Source organism: Homalodisca vitripennis, chromosome 1 (genome assembly GCF_021130785.1).
Source record: "Homalodisca vitripennis isolate AUS2020 chromosome 1, UT_GWSS_2.1, whole genome shotgun sequence".
Lineage (NCBI taxonomy): Eukaryota > Metazoa > Arthropoda > Insecta > Hemiptera > Cicadellidae > Homalodisca > Homalodisca vitripennis.
In genome coordinates, this window is record NC_060207.1 from 102948205 (window position 1) to 102965000 (window position 16796).

General features: G+C 31.8%; 1 protein-coding gene across 1 annotated transcript in view; it reads left to right on the forward strand.

Annotated features, from left to right (window-relative positions):
• The window catches only part of LOC124368169, a 147257-nt gene that overhangs the window by 83060 nt on the left and 47401 nt on the right, over positions 1 to 16796 (forward strand). Inside the window, 2 exon segments of the mRNA XM_046825447.1 lie at positions 10418 to 10573; positions 13464 to 13579. Coding sequence (XP_046681403.1) covers positions 10418 to 10573; positions 13464 to 13579 — 272 coding nt within the window.

A 16796-nucleotide genomic window follows, 5' to 3' on the forward strand; every position in this document is an offset into this window, starting at 1 on the left:
GGTATTCGTTTTATCTATAGGCAATAGATAACTTAATTTTACAACCAGAATCAATTAGAAAGTTGAAATAATCACCATTCTTAATATTAAAGAATATGCTTTATTTATTAAAATGTCTTATTGACTCTGAGAGAACGGATAAAATAACATGAACTACTATAATTTCTTACTTGCTATGTCGTTCAGTTACTTAGAGCGATCACTGCTTGTCTATCAGCTTACTGTGTTAATATAAAGACAGTATATTAACAATAAAAGTTATAAATGTAGGGTCAAGCTTTACGAGCTGTGCACCTTTGACAGGTTCATCCTCAGTTTTACAATATGCCAAGCAAAGGGCACCTTAATTATTAATTTTTATTTGTTACTGCACCAAGGGAAAGGTCGTTATGAAAAATGGCCTAGGAAATGGACATACAGTCTACTTATATAATGGTGTTGATATCAAGAGGGACAAATGAGTATTCTATCAAACCTCATGGATATGAAAAGTTAATGTTAAACTTTTTGTTGATAGCCAAGGGAGTGTTCCCAGAGCTTGTCGGCTCATGTAGTAACGGAACTGTTTCTGTGGATGGGTTAGTCAGAGTTGATGTTGATACTAGATATGTTTATAGTTAAGATACAAAGTTGCATAACAGGCCTCTTATTTTACTTGCTGGAACTAATAATGGTTTTTAAAACATCTTCCCAATTTATTTACAACAAAATGGAAGATGAGATGCAGGTTTTAAGTTGTTCAAGGCCAGTCTGTATCACAATGATTCTGCCCTGTTTTGAGGTCCATCCCTTCAATATATATTATGACAGCAATATATTACGACATTGCTCTAGTTAAAACTTATATTAAAGAAATTGTTTAAAGAGTATTTAATGTTGTCCTTGAGTTATTTAATACAAATCATTTGATAAACCATGTGCTTAAACTGTAGAAGAAAAAATAGACAGGCATCTATGATTGTAGACTTAGTAATGGAAACATTTGAGCCATTACAATGTGTGAGCCCAACAACACAAGGCCTCACCAACAAAAGTATCGTAGTTGACAGCTTTGTCAGTGTAATTGATGCTAACATGGCAGATTATCAAACTATACAAACATGACAAAAATATTTTGCTCGCAGCATTTCAAGTGACTTCAACAATCCTCAACAAATGACTGCTTAGCAGTTATGCATAGAAATCATTTTGGGAGGCCTACCTTCTCACAGCGCCTCACCAACTACTTAGCATTACAAGACAGTATAAATGGTGCTTCTTGTTTAGTTTAGCTACTTGGTAAACCAAGCAAAAGTAAATTATGACACTGCCTGTAAGCACTTGAATGGGATTAAAGAAAAAAGAAACTACAGCACCTGATTTGTTCTCTGAATTGCTATGTACACAGTAGGAGGGAGCAGATAATCTGTGAAGGATCTGAGACAAATTCTCCAACTCACTGTGATGTTATCGTTCACGTGGAGGAAGCAGAAGTCAACTGAAATGTTACCAGCACTATCCAACTGTTTAATGTGACAGTCTCATCAAACATGTATGATGTCGTTCAAGTTGTGCCAGGCATAATCACACTTAGTGAGGCACTAAAGCAGTGTAATTGTGCTAATGATCTAAGTGCTCTTTTATATTTCAATAGTGTAAATAGTGTAAAAAATTTCCCTTTCAGTAGAAAATCAGTTCATGAACAGTTAGTAATTTAAGTGTCGCTAACGTAAGTAACTTAGAAATTGACAGCCAATAGTTTCTTTATCAGAGCATTGGGGAATCAGATTTTTTAGAACTAATGAAAAACACAATAAAAATTATCCTTCCTGCCAAATGATAGATTTTCCCTTCTCAGATCACAATGGTATTCTGGTGGATTTGGGGAGTATCGCCAATTGCAAAAACTAATAAAATCACATAGTTATTCCAGTTAGCCTTAAAACTTTTCTTTTTAAATGTTCAGTGGTGAGTGTTTCTATGTTCATTTGAGATAATTTGAGGAATACTAATATTATTTTTTTTAATCCCCAAAATTAAATCTAAAATAAACTTGATATGCATACTAAATTATATGCAGTTCCATCACGCTCTATTGATATCAATCTTAAAATATTCCCATCTATATTTTACAAACAAATATTTAACACAATTTTGATAAAAAAATGTTAATTATATTGTTTACTTTTCATATATATCCCTACTTTAAATCAAATTTCATGTGTTAGCACTTTAAAATAACTAGTTCAATGACAGTCTTAATCGTCTAAGTAATATTTTCAGAAACTTATACATAATTAACTGGAAACCATTAACAAATATTAGGTTGGTTTGAATAAAACATTTTTTACATTACCATTTATATTATTTACCCTATAATGTCCAAAGAGTAATAATTATACTACTACACTTTCCTCAAGTCATTTTACAAATAAATTTTACTGTAAAATACTGCTCTAAATGTAAATATTACCATACCAACAAACATGATGGACTGAACTTGATGTTTAATATAGCAAATCATACTTAATTTTGAAGGTCTTGTTAAAAGAAACTCATTGGTGAAAACAGAATTCCCTTATCTCAATCTATGCTGTCATTTTGAAATGGATTGAGATAAATGAATTCTGTTTTCGCCAATGAGTTTCTTTTAACAAGACCTTTAAAATGATGTATGATTTGCCTCCTATGCTTACATTTAAATTTTTTAGGTTCATCACTCGATTTTTAATTTTGGAACACTCTGTTAATAGATTTTGATCAAAATATTTTCAATTTACTCCCCATGGGTGTTGCAATTACTCCTCTATGGAGAAAGCACTTTGTTTTATGTCAATACACCAAACCGTTCTCCCACTATACATACTGCATGGGTGGTCTGCCACACCCAGTATATATGACCTACAGTAAGTTCTCAAATTATCAAATAAAAGGGGAAATTTCCAGAGGTCAGAGATTTAAATATTCTCTTCCTAATGTCATTTGAAATTGTAACATGTGTAATATTATGATTGGCATTTCTGTGAAATTTAAATATTGTTTATTAAATCATAATGTATGTGTAAATAAATCTACAGAAATTTCAGATTTAAAAACCCTATAGACACAAAAAATTATTTAATTCCATGACAAATTGTAGGCATTTAATAACCAGTAATGGCAACATTTAGATATCGGACCTACAGAGAAGGATGTAGATAATTAAGTGATTTTTTTACTGAGCATTAATGAACTTTGTTACTTAAGGGACTGGAAAAATCTAATTTATCTCTGCTTGGCTACACATATTTTAAAAACAAACTGAGAGACTTCAAATTAGCATGAAGCTTCATTCTATATAGGTAACAGGTAGTTTGATGATGATGCATTCATTCCGTAGGATTTGGCTGAGCGTCAGTAAATATTACGTACCTTGGTCTTATGGGTAACCATGATGGCAATGAGGAAATAGCAAAATATATAAACAAACTTAGTTCAATCATATGATATTTTAACATGTGACATAGGAACATATGCAGCTATAAACTAAAAATTGAACTTACAGCTTCAGCGAAGGCTGTTCACGACACAAGGTGTAACATAAATATTGTATATTGAAATGTGCCCTTGCATATTGAAATGAAAATTTATTTCCAAAATAAAACTTACAAAAATACTTTACACAATATAACTTAATCATAAACTAAATGTAAACATTTTAAAATTGATTATGTATCAGTATATTTAAATAAAATATAGCCTTCATGGGCAAATTGACTGTACGTAGACTAGAGTGTAAACAGCCAACTTTACAAAAAAAATTTCAATTAATCCCAAATATTGAATTAATACATAAACCTATTTATATGTGTTCTGTCAAAAGAAGATACATTGATGGCAAACAAGTAAGGAGATAATCATAAGGCCTAATGATTGAGTGCCTGGGTTGATTGTGAGGGGGTGGAGCCTGGTAAAAAGGGACCAAAGTTCATCACAGGAGATTATATACAGAGGAATTGAATTTCCTTAAGTAACTTTTAATTAAAAAAATATATATGTCATATCTCTTAACACGTTCACAATGTCGGTTTATTTCCGTTTTTTTTTTTATTTGTTGTTGAATTTTTCAATAATAATGGTAACAAATCATAATTGTTTGACATTAAATCTTTAAGTATAGCGAAAAATGTATGTAGGATTTACGATTTTGCACAAAGACATTTATTTCAATGCTTTTCCGTGCACCCAAAGTGTAACCTAAAAAATGAAATTACCTTAAAAATTAAACAATAGTGCGCCCGACGGGGTACACGACAGTCCAAGGTATTTATTTAAGCTCGGGGTCTCATTTAACAAACTCTCAAGACAGGCAAACAATAAAAACTCCCATATCACGTGTACCCCACCGGGCGCACGACGCACTTTATGTACCCGATCGGATGCACGACGGCAGTTGTGATAGTAAGCGTGTTCGCGATGGGATACACGTCGCCGTGAACGTGTTAATATACAGGGTGAATTTAAGTTAGTGTCGAAAAATTTTTTTGGGTGATACTAACTCAAGTATTATAGACCAAAATATGAAAATAAAAAATCCCTATCCCCATCTATCTTTTAACTACGACCAATTTCGCTATTTTGTTAAAAAATCATGTTTTGTTTCAATAAAAACTCAATTTCCTCCATTATTTTTAATGTTTTTTTTTTTAATTCTGAATCCATTTTTGAAATCTACACAAAAATTTTACATGGGAAATAATGGAGAAAAACTGTCTTGAAAATAAGTTTGATACAAACAAATTGCTAATAAAATCAAATTCTTAGAGTTTTTTCGGCAAAAACATTAAAAAGATATTAGACCCGAGGAATTAAATGAAGTTAATTCTGAAGAGAGGCCAATACCACAAAAAACTTGCCCATTTTGTGGGCTTTTAAAATGACATAATGCAACGTTACTTTTATTTTTCATCTTCTACAGGTTATTAAAGAATCAGTATTGGAAAACAAGGTCTACTTAAAATATCACGGTGCCAAATAACCAGATCAAAATTGTGTTTTGATTCAATAAATAAATCAAACATAGGATAAACACATAAAGAACAGTTACAAAAAAGAATAATCATAAAAGAAAAGTAATCTACAAATTGCTTTCAAATTGCCTGCCTCCGTTTCTAATGCAGGCTCTCGCACGCTCCCTCATTGCCCTAACCGTCACGTTCAAAGATAACTTGTTACGCACTATTTGGGCAACTAACTCAATCCGGTTTCTTAAGTCTTCCTCAGAGTTTACAGTGGTCGAGTAAACTTCCTGTGTCATAGTCCCCCCAAACAAAAGAAGTCCATAGGAGATAGGTCAGGAGATCTGGCCGGCCAAGCCTACAGTTCCAGCGCGACCTATATCCATGTCGGGTAATTGTCCGTTAACCACTGACGCACTTCATTGCTGAAATGAGGAGGAGCACCGTCCTGTTGGAAAACTATGTTGTCCCTCTGATTGTGGTCCATATCAAGTCCATCCAGAAGTGTGGGCAAGGTATGCTGTAAAAAGTCCAAGTAAACTTCACTATTTAAGGTTCCTTGAAAAATGTGGGGACCCACAAGTTGGTTTCCGATGACTCCTGCCCATACGTTGAGATGAAAAACGTCTTTGAAAGGAACTTTCTCTTGAAGCCCTGGGATTTTGTTCGGCCCAATGGTGCATGTTATGCGTGTTAAAAACACCAGCCCTAGTGAAGGTAGACTCATCGTGTACAAAATGTTTTCTCAAAAAATGATATTGTTCAATATCACTATTGAGCAGCCAGCGACAGAACTCTACTCTTGGACCAAAGTCATTTGGTTCTAACGCTTGAACTTTTGTAAAGTGATAGGGGTGGAAGTTATTTTCGTGTAAGATTCCTAACACTTTACTCTCAGAAACACCAACTTCTCTGGCAAGTTGTCGGCTGCTGACCTCAGGATTTTCTTGAACTAAATCTAGAACTCGTTCATCTAAGCCAACATCTCGAAGAACAGGACCTACCTCATTACGCTGCCTGTGAACTGTCCCTCTCTCCAACAAACGCTGATGTAGCCTCGTAAAAACTTTATCACTAGGAAACTCTACGATCTGGGTACCGAGCGTGGTATTCTCTCTGAGCAGCCAGAGCATTCCCGCCACAAAAATCATACACAAAATGCATCTCTGCATACTCTCTCGATGTGAAATCAATGATAGCTACGACTCAAATAACTATTTTTAAGTGGATAGAGGTAAAGTCAGCTGAAAGACAAAATAAAACCTGAAACATGGGGTATTCCTTCATACTTGTGATTGTAGAGATAAGATAGTCAGGAGTAAAAACTGATAAGATATGACAATCCGGAGGCAGGCGATTTGAAAGCAATTTGTAGATTACTTACTTTTATGATTATTCTTTTTTGTAACTGTTATTTTATGTGTTTTATCCTATATTTGATTTATTATTGAATTAAACACGATTTTGACTGGTTTATTTGGCAACCGTGATATTTTAAGTAGACCTTGTTTTTCCATTACTGATTCCTAATAACCAGTATAAGATGAAAATAAAAGTAACGCTGCATTATGTCATTTTAAAGCCCACAAAATGGGCAAGTTTTTGTGGTATTAGCCTCTCTTCAGAATTAACTTCATTTAATTCCTCGGGTCTAATATCTTTTTAATGTGTTTGCCGAAAACTTAAGAATTTGATTTATTAGCAATTTGTTTGTATCAAACTTATTTTAAAAAAGACAGTTTTTCTCCATTATTCCCATGTAAAATTTTGTGTAGATTTCAAAAATGGATTCAGAATTAAAAAAACATTAAAAATAATGGAGGAAATTGAGTTTTATTGAAACAAAACATGATTTTTTAACAAAATAGCGAAATTGGTCGTAGTTAAAAGATAGATTGGGATAGGGATTTTTTTATTTTCATATTTTTGGTCTATAATACTGAGTAGTATCACCCAAAAAATTTTTCGACACTAACTTAAATTCACCCTGTATGTCATATAGACGTACTGTACACACCCTTAAAAGCCATATCTTTATATTGAACAGTTTTCCTTGAGCCTGATTACAAAATAACCATTTTATTTTAAGTGCTTACAATTCCTCGTTAAGTGGCCAAAAAAATTTTTTATATATATATATATATATATAATCTATTAGGAAGCTTTTTAAATAGCTGTGAACCAGAAATAAATAAATAATAAACCCGATAATCTATAATTATTTGCAATAAGTTTAATCTATTATTCACCGGTCATTACTGTTGGCCTACTGGATTGGATTGTGAAGTGATATAAATAAGTTCTACGATGTGAGGTTAACTGCTTTCCGTTGTCGAGAACAGTTGGCCGTTACGGTTTGATACGACAGGCAATTGTGGGAAAGGGCGTGTCGACGAGGGTATTGTAGCGCTATCAAGTTGTCGCACTGCCGCGGTTGGTAGCGTGACAGTCGCTTACCTCTTCACATCACTTCTTGGTAAAAGAGAAGTCAATTAGTGACGGTGTAGTGTAAGACGCGACGCGCCGCGGGCCGGGTTGACTATTGTTCACTGCCCGGAAGCTGTGGCGAAAGGGCGGCTGGGATCGATATGGTGACAACTGCGTGGCTTTGTCCCCATCTCCGAGATTGATCGGCCGAGCCCGACCAATCATAACCAATATTGACAACGATCCCTGTGTGAGAGGAGACTGACGGCGTTGGGGGAACCGTTGTAGTGATTTCTGTGTTTTTTAAATTACAATAACACTTTTGTAATTACCACATCGGTGTTGTGTGTTAGGTTGCCAAAGTTCTTAATTTGTTTTGGCCTGCAATATTCGTTTTTGTGAATATACATTCATTTTTAATTGTATCTATTGATAATAATAAGGATTAATCATTTTGTTGTAGAGAGTGAACACAAATTTAATTGTGTTATCAGTGTTTTATTGACCAATCAAATGTTATAGCATTATTACATTTCAACTCACAACAATACATTTTTTATTAATTGTCTGTTACTTGCAGCTTTATTACGTTATACATGTGTAAGCTTTTTCAACATATTTTTCACTATTTAAACCAAAGTGTAAGCTTTTTGAACATTTTGAACATCACCGTGGGATTACATTATTAAAATTTCTTTTAAATTAAATTAAATTTTGCATACTTGTCTAACCAATTCATTTATTACTTAACTTGTAAAATATTAAAAAAGGATAACAATTAATTATTATTTACTTCTTAACATTGTTCATTATGTAATGTTAAAATTTTCTCATGAATGTGTTAGTAAAAAATTGGTAACCCTTTTATGCCAGACTTATTCATACAGTATATATTATGTATTTAAAACCAAATTTATATGCTATTAGTTACTATGAAATGTATTTAAAATTATAATTATGTTATAATTTAAATAAAATTTACATGGGTCATATACATTTTTTTTAATAATTGTACAATATTGTATTGGTCAGATTACATTTGATTGGATTAATGTTTTTGATTGAATGTATGTATATATATATATATATATATATATATATATATATATATATATTCAATAAATAAATATATATATATATATATTCAATAAATATGTATATATATATTTTACACACACAAAATCATTTTAATTAAAACATTCGATTTCAATGGTCAAGATATTAAATTGTAACAATGTAAAGTTGTTTTATCCATCTTATTCCATTTTTATTACTGGTTTCTGCATGATTTGTTTTTTAAATTTCAGAAAAATGGTATGTCCACTTTTAAAATCTGTGTGTGAAAGACATTAACACATCACCATTGTACATTGAAGTGTCAGAAATTATGATGGAGATGATATTGGGCTAGTGTCATATGCTACAGTGCCTGTCCGTACTACAGATGGATAATAGGTTCGGCTACCATGGCATGGATTACAACCTGCGACCTCCTCTCCCAACCTCCCTTCATCACAACCACTCCCCTATCTCTGCCTCTGCTCTCCCTTATATATACTACCCAGGCAAGTATTCTGTCAGTCTTCCATTTACCTTTCTCTCCTATATAGTTGAAAATAAACATTAAGACTGTTGTCTTTATCACCGTAAAAGAGCAATAATAATAACCCTTACACCACGTTTTAGATAAGAAATAGAAGTGTTGTGTTATCATTGTTGTTGAATTGTAATCTCCCAAATTTTCAGTGACACCTCGTGCTGGAATATTTTAGTTTTATTAGAAAAATTGTATTTATTTTTTTAACATATTTAATAAAAGCTTCTTTGGTGGGTAAAACACTGTAAGTATTTAAGTCAGCCCACGTCCCTCACTGCTAAACACCTTACTCTGATTTCTTGGTAACATTTAGCCCAAAAATATCATATTGTTTTAAAAAAATAAACCACTACAAATTTTGTTCTAGTTTTTCCTAGATGAAAATGGAGTCTATAAACTAATGTAATCAAATAATTTTAAATACAAAATTATTATAGGCTATTTAAAATATTGTATAATTGTATTGTCTTATTTTGAAATACAGAAAAGGTTATTTCGTCTCTGAAAAAAGTTATTATTGTTCTTTATAGAATTGGACATACTTGCTAATTTAAAAAAGGGTATTCTGCTGATTTATGATTTGTTTAATATTGGAAGCTAATACAAAATGGTGAAAAGTTGTTCTTGCAAATAATTGTGTCTTATCTTTGCAATTGAAAATATTTGTTCACCTCTTATCAATAAAATAATTACTATATTGTTTTATTTCTCTTACTTATAAATAAAAAGAATAATTATAATATTTTCAGTAATTCAAAGTAAGTAAATAAAATGATGTGGACAAAACTTAGTTTGTAACAGCAAATTTGACAATTTACTATACTTGTGTAATTTATTTTTCAGGCACTGGTAATTTAGAAAAGTTTTAATAAGTTCGGTAGTAAAATTAATATAGAGCGAATACTTCATCTGTTAAATTAAAGTCAGTTAATTTATTTGCACATGAGACTTAATGTGTAAGATGTAGTTAGATATATTAGTATATCAGACTTTTGAACACTTGCCAAGATTATTTGATAAAGATCAGCAGTGAAGGTATTACCTACTTAATAAACAGCATATACTTTTTTACATGAAATTCTCAAAAGTTACAATTGTTTCCATATATGTTCATAATCTTATTTAATAAAGATTTCTTTTCAATGCTCATGCTTATTCACATCAAAATTATGTTTAGACTAGTTTAACAGTGAATCATGGGACTATGTGGTACTATGGATTAATAATTTGGTAATTCATCATTTTAAAAAATGTGACATAATAAATGAGCAAACTAAGTGAAATAAGCAACTGCTTTAGTTTTGATATTATTTGTTTTATTCTGTCAATTAAATAAATGATATTTAACATATTGGCAAGGACCAATCTAATTATTAATGAGCTAGTATATTATCATTGAGGACAATTTTTGTTGCAGGGTTGTCAAAGCCAGTAGGGGGTCACAAGGCAGTCAGGTCACCAGTGCCTGCTCCCCCTGTAAGTGTTGGGGTTGGGCCTGCAGGGCCCAGTGGAGGCAGTCGTTCCTTTGCTGCAGCCCTACGTAACCTGGCCAAACAAGCTGGCCCTGCCACAGGTATTGTGGAAATAGATTGTTCTACATACATTAAACTATTCCAAGACATAAATAATGTACTTTATCTAAAATGTAGCAATAATTGGGTATTAAAACGTGAATTCTTTGTGTTATTAACGGGAACTTTCCATAATATATTTAGACTTGAAAATACTCATTTAAAATACATCCATAAGTTACAACACAATATTATCTACTTGATATTAAAAACACTAAATCTATTTTTAAGTTATTTTATAAGGTTGTGTTATCTCAATTAGTTATTTGCTCTAACTTTCTTTATATTGTTCAAATAAATGTGAAAACATCTATTATCTCTCTTATTTGATGCAAGATCTACTAAAGATGAAGAGCTATCTAGTTTTGTTAAATTACAAACCAAGAATTATAGGGAAAAACTATTACTAGCTAAAAGGGAATTTTTCAGTGATAAAATCAGTAAGGCTTCCAAAGTAGTAAAAACCACTTGGAATATAATTAATTATGAAGTAAGGAAATAAAAGATGTAGACTAAATAAGAATTGTAATATAGTACTTCAAGAGAACAATGCATGCATAGAAAATCCAGAAATAGTTTGTAACATTTTTAATGATTATTTTATAAACATGACTAATAAAAAACACGTAAATGTCCAACCATTAACTAGTTTAAATATTAATGACTTAGATGTAAGAGTCGTAAGAGATGTTAAGAATTTGTTCAGTAAGTTCTTTTGTCTTACTCCAACAAATGTAAAGGAGGTCCAAGAAATTATTGTCTCTTTTGATAATAAACTGACTTGTGGTTACAATGAAGTGCCATTAAAAATTATAAAAGAGGTTAAAGAAGAGCTAAGCAAAATTCTTGTACATTTGATAAATTCTTCATTTGTTAGTGGAATCTTTCCTAATCTACTCAAAATTGCTAAAATTATTCCGATATTTAAAGCAAATGATAATTCCTTAAATCAAATTATAGACCCATTTCCTTGTTACCATCTATATCGAAAGTTTATGAAAAAGTAGTATATAATAGACTGAAGACTTATATAGAACAAAACAATATTATCAATGACACCCAACACGGATTTAGGAAACATAAATCAACCGTCACAGCAGCAGTAAGTTTTATAGAATCAGTCATAAATTCAATAGACAAAGGGGAAGTCGTTATTGGAATTTTTATGGACCTCTCTAAGGCCTTTGACAGTGTTGATCACCATCTTTTATTATCAATATTATATGATATTGGAGTTAGAGGTATTGCACTGAATTGGTTCAAATCATATTTGACGGGTAGGAAACAGTTTGTTGAAATAGCTCATAAGTCGACAAATAGAACTTTAACAAGATTTAAATCTAAATTAGAGCAAATTGTGATTGGAGTCCCGCAAGGGTCAAATCTTGGACCTCTTCTTTTCTTATGTTATTTGAGGAATATTGAAAGCAAATTATCTTATACTGCAAACAGTACATTGTGTTTATTTCCAGATGATACAAATCTAAAGATTTCTGGAATTTCGAAAGAAGAAGTTGAATTCATCTCAGCAATCGAAATTGGCTAATCTAAAACAATTTTTTAACAACAAAAAACTTAATTTAAATTATGAGAAAACTAAATTCATTAATTTTAAAACTAAGCAAAATAATAATGATTATGACTTTGGTATTCTTATAGACGATTCAGAGATTGAAAATGCATCAAAAATTAAATTTGTGCTTGGTAAAATTATTTCTGGCTTATATGCAATTAGGCAAATGTCTTGTTTATGTACTACTGAAGTGCTAAAACAGATTTATTATGCTCATATACATTCACACATTGCTTTATGGCATAGCCATATTTGGTGCCACAACTAAGAAAAAACCTAACTGACATTTTAAAGGTACAAAAACAAGCCATTAGAAGTCTACTTAAGCTTAAATTCTCAGAATCTGTTAGAAATTGCTTTAAAAAATTAAAAATAATAACAGTTTTTGGACTTGGCCAACAAATTAACTTGGAAAATAATGTGCACAAATATAACACACGCCATAAGAATGAAATCATCAGTGATCATCATACACTTGAAATATACACAAAAAAACTATGTATATTGAGAAAAGATTTCTGAAAAATATTCCTCAAAGCATAAAGATGGAAAATAATATTAACAAATTTAAAAGAAAACTAAAAAACTATTTGATTGATTTAGTTTTGTGTTCAATAGAGGAACTTGAGTATGTTTAGTACTTTTATATTTATATATATAAGTAATGTATGACACTATTCGATGTACCGTATTGTACAACTAATGAATAAAGAATTATTGATTGATTGAAAAACAATTGAAAATACGTAACTAAAAATAAGAGTTTTAATCAAGAGTTCCATTATCAATCCAGGAATCAAGAATAAAAATCCATTAATGTTCTTGTTGTACTGATCAATATTTTTTAAGTTTAAAATGTCCGTTTTTTATTTCTGCTAATCCTAATGAGTCTCCCAAATGTGACGGATTCTGTTAATGAAAATATTAGTTCATCATTCTCATCAAGTGGCCTTCTTTTAAAACTCTTGTCAACAAAAACTATTAAAGCTCACAAGAAAAACACAAATATTAAAAAACAATGACTAAATCCAAATGTGAATTGGATAATTTTTGAATGTAGATTGTCCTATCATTGATTCCAACAATCCCTCAATCCTCCTTTTCTTTGCTTACCAAAAGTAAGAATCCATATTAAGTCTTGATTACAGCTGATGATGTTCTATATTAATGGATTATTTTAATATGTTAATAAAATATATACGAAGATAGTAATTTACTTAATACATTTTATATGGAATGAAGTGTCTGGATTTTAAACATCAGGTAAAATCACAACAAAACTATTATAATATATAATTGTTTTGCCAATGTGTTGGTAGGAGAGAGAGATGGTGAGATGGATGGTCGTTCCTCACCTAAACGTCCCCCACCCCCACCATTGGTGCGAGGTCCCACTCCTCCCACCACCACTGCTGCTGTCAAGCTACCGGACAAGGTAGGCAACATGTGTTATCTAAACATATAAAGTTTTACAGTCAGTTCTAATATTGTACTCAATTAGTTAAGTATAATTAATACAAAATTAATAATTGTATGGTTAAAATTTAAATTTTTGTTTTCATTGGACATTTTTATGTTTTATAAATCTATCTACCAATTATAAAAAGTTGGTTTTAGAAAATCTGTCAATAAAATGTGTTTTTTAAAATAGGGATGGGTCAATTCCGATACTTGATACTGTGGTTTTTTTCACTCGATTCCATTATCAACATTTCCAAAATATTTTACAAAATAATTAATAAAATTAACAGTAGTGATAGAAATACACTTGATAAGTCACGGTTCCAGAATGTCATGATTATTGATATATTAAGTTGAATATGGAATCTACAAAAAATTAAAATAATTGCTAAAATGTGTTACTGTTGTACAACGTGTACATATTTTGTACATGTAGTAAAAATTAGATTCAAAATGGCTGACTAACTATGACTACAGTCTATGTAAAGTAACTCTCAATATAAGTGTATTTAAGTGTGTAATTCCCCAACATACAATTCCTTGCAAGTGGAGAAGCTTATCTGGTTATTCAATTCCATTTGTAATGTAAACCTGGATGAATAATATTACTACAAAAATATTACACATTCTAACAATAATAAAAAAACTGGTCTAATTTTTTATTTGAAGGAAACAATCACGATAAGAAGATTTTACTAGATAATAAAGACTTTTGTCATGTATATATGTTTGCTTTTCAAAGTGAAAAATTATAAGTATATAAGTGAATTTATGGCAACAATGAAGGTCCAATAGTGTCAATAACTGCTGTCACCGATAGCTCAACACATTCCATCTGCCACCACTGACCTACCTCACTTACACAGCTGGCCACAATAAATGCCTTACTACAGTACAATAGTGTAACATATTATTATTAAATTTATCTTTTTGCTTTATTTACTTATTTAACTCGTACTTTGCCCTTGCTTAACTAGCTATTGATTTAAATAAATAAACGTTTGATTTACAATAATTGCTATTGAGTTTATTTGTCACATACAGGGTTTCGTGAATTATACTGCCATGGGCACATAAAAAAAGTTATATCCAACATAGGAAAAATTGTGGTGCATGTTAAATTTGAATTTATACAAAAATAGGTTTAAATTTTGAAAGATTTGGAATCATAAATTGGGCAGATCTTACTTGAGTTCAAATCCAGTTTTACTTTGTGTGTTCAATTGACCCTTATTCATCTTCCAATCATCCTTGTCAGTTTAGTGTAGATTAAATACTGGTAGTAGTAATCCTTGCAGATCTGAGAGTTCTGGTTGCCATCCAATATTCAAGTGTTCATCATCTAGTAAGGTTTGAATTTTGAAAGATTTGGAATCTTAAATTGGGTAGATCTTACTTGAGTTCAAATACAGTTTTACTTTGTGTTCCATTGACACTTATTCATCTTCCAATCATCCTTGTCGGTTTAGTGTAGATTAAATACTGGTAGTAGTAATTCTTGCAGATCTGAGAGTTCTGGTTGCCAATATTCAAGTGTTCATCATCTAGTAAATGTCTTTTCTGTTCTTGGATTCAAAATCGAGATTCACCAATTTAATACAAATAATAAAAGTATTACTGTATTTAATAACTCAAATGTTTATTAACTTTGATAAGAAATGCTTCTTCTCATCCTTATTTATATTAAGCCATCATTCAAAAGAATAAAATTCCATTATTGTAAAGTCACCAGCTGATCTAAATTCACTTTATAACTCCAGGTGTTGTAAACTTACTTTGCATAACAATCTCCTTGATATTAACCCTTTGAGTGCCACGGTGACGAAATTTCGTCACCAATGATAAATGCGAGAAATGCCACGGTGACGACTTTTCGCCACCAGTTGTATATGCGAGAAATGCCATGGTGACGAATCTTCGCCACCAATTATTTTAAGATCCTTTGTTTATATTTTTCGGTATTTTTATGTTTCGACGTAATAAATTGTATTTCCAATAATATGCCTTTAATTTTCTGTGGTGTTTGGAAAAAAAAAATCCAATCCAGAAGAGAATCTAAAAAAAAACAATGGCCATCACAGCGCTGCCGACAGCTGACTAGCTGAGTAGCGTGGCAGACGACGAATGCAGAACCGCGTGCTAGTGTGTTGTTTCTTTTGAAACATTGTTGCTTGAATTCTAATAGCGTAATTATTACGTTTTGTGCTACAATCGTTTGAATTGTGCGTGTAGTGTTTATTATTAGTGTGTAAAACACTTAAGTAGTTTTCAAATGGCTGAATAATGGATCCTGAGAACCTTAGATCAAGTGAGGTGGACAGAGAACTTGATGGTGATGTATCTGATGGTAATTTACTAACCTCAGAAGACGATCTTAGTGATTTATTTAGTGATGATAGTGATGCTGATCCATTGTATGAGCCACAAAAAAATGTACATAGAGGTCAATCCTCAGAGAGTGACTTTGATGTTTCTAGACCTAGGCCTAGTACGTCAGGAACACAGGTTAGGCCTAGACCTAACGTAAGTAGAATCATTGATAGGAGTGTGTTATCCAGTTCCTCTGAATCGGGTGATGATGCCGACGGGCCTACAGACAATGATATTTGGCTTAGTATAAACGAAGAGAGCCGCAGTAACTTCACTCATGATTTTTCTTATGTTGAATCTCCAGGACCTAGACATTGCCCACCTGTTGACTCTAAGCCCATTGACTATTTTACACTATTTTTTACAGAAACACTTTTGACTATGTTTGTGGTTGAAACCAACAGGTATGCTAACCAGACAATTTCGTCTTTTGCAGACAATGACTCACCTGGTAGTCGTAGGCACAGCTGGATCCCCGTGAACATTTTGGAAATGAAGGCTTTTATTGCTGCTGTTTTAAATATGGGCCTGATTAGGAAACCAACTATCCCCTCTTATTGGTCAACTAGTGACTCACAAGCAACTCCATGGTTTAGTAAGATGTTCACACGAAATAGATTTCAAATTTTGCTTAGTTTCTTTCACATTGTTGACAATGAAAAACTACCTAAAGCCAACCAACCAGGTTACGACCCCACTCAAAAGTTCAAACCCTTAATTGAGCACTGTAATAGGCTATTTAAATTCTTTTATACAGCCCATGAACAGTTGTCAGTCGACGAATCTCTAATTGGGACGAAAAGTCAAACCGGAATCACACA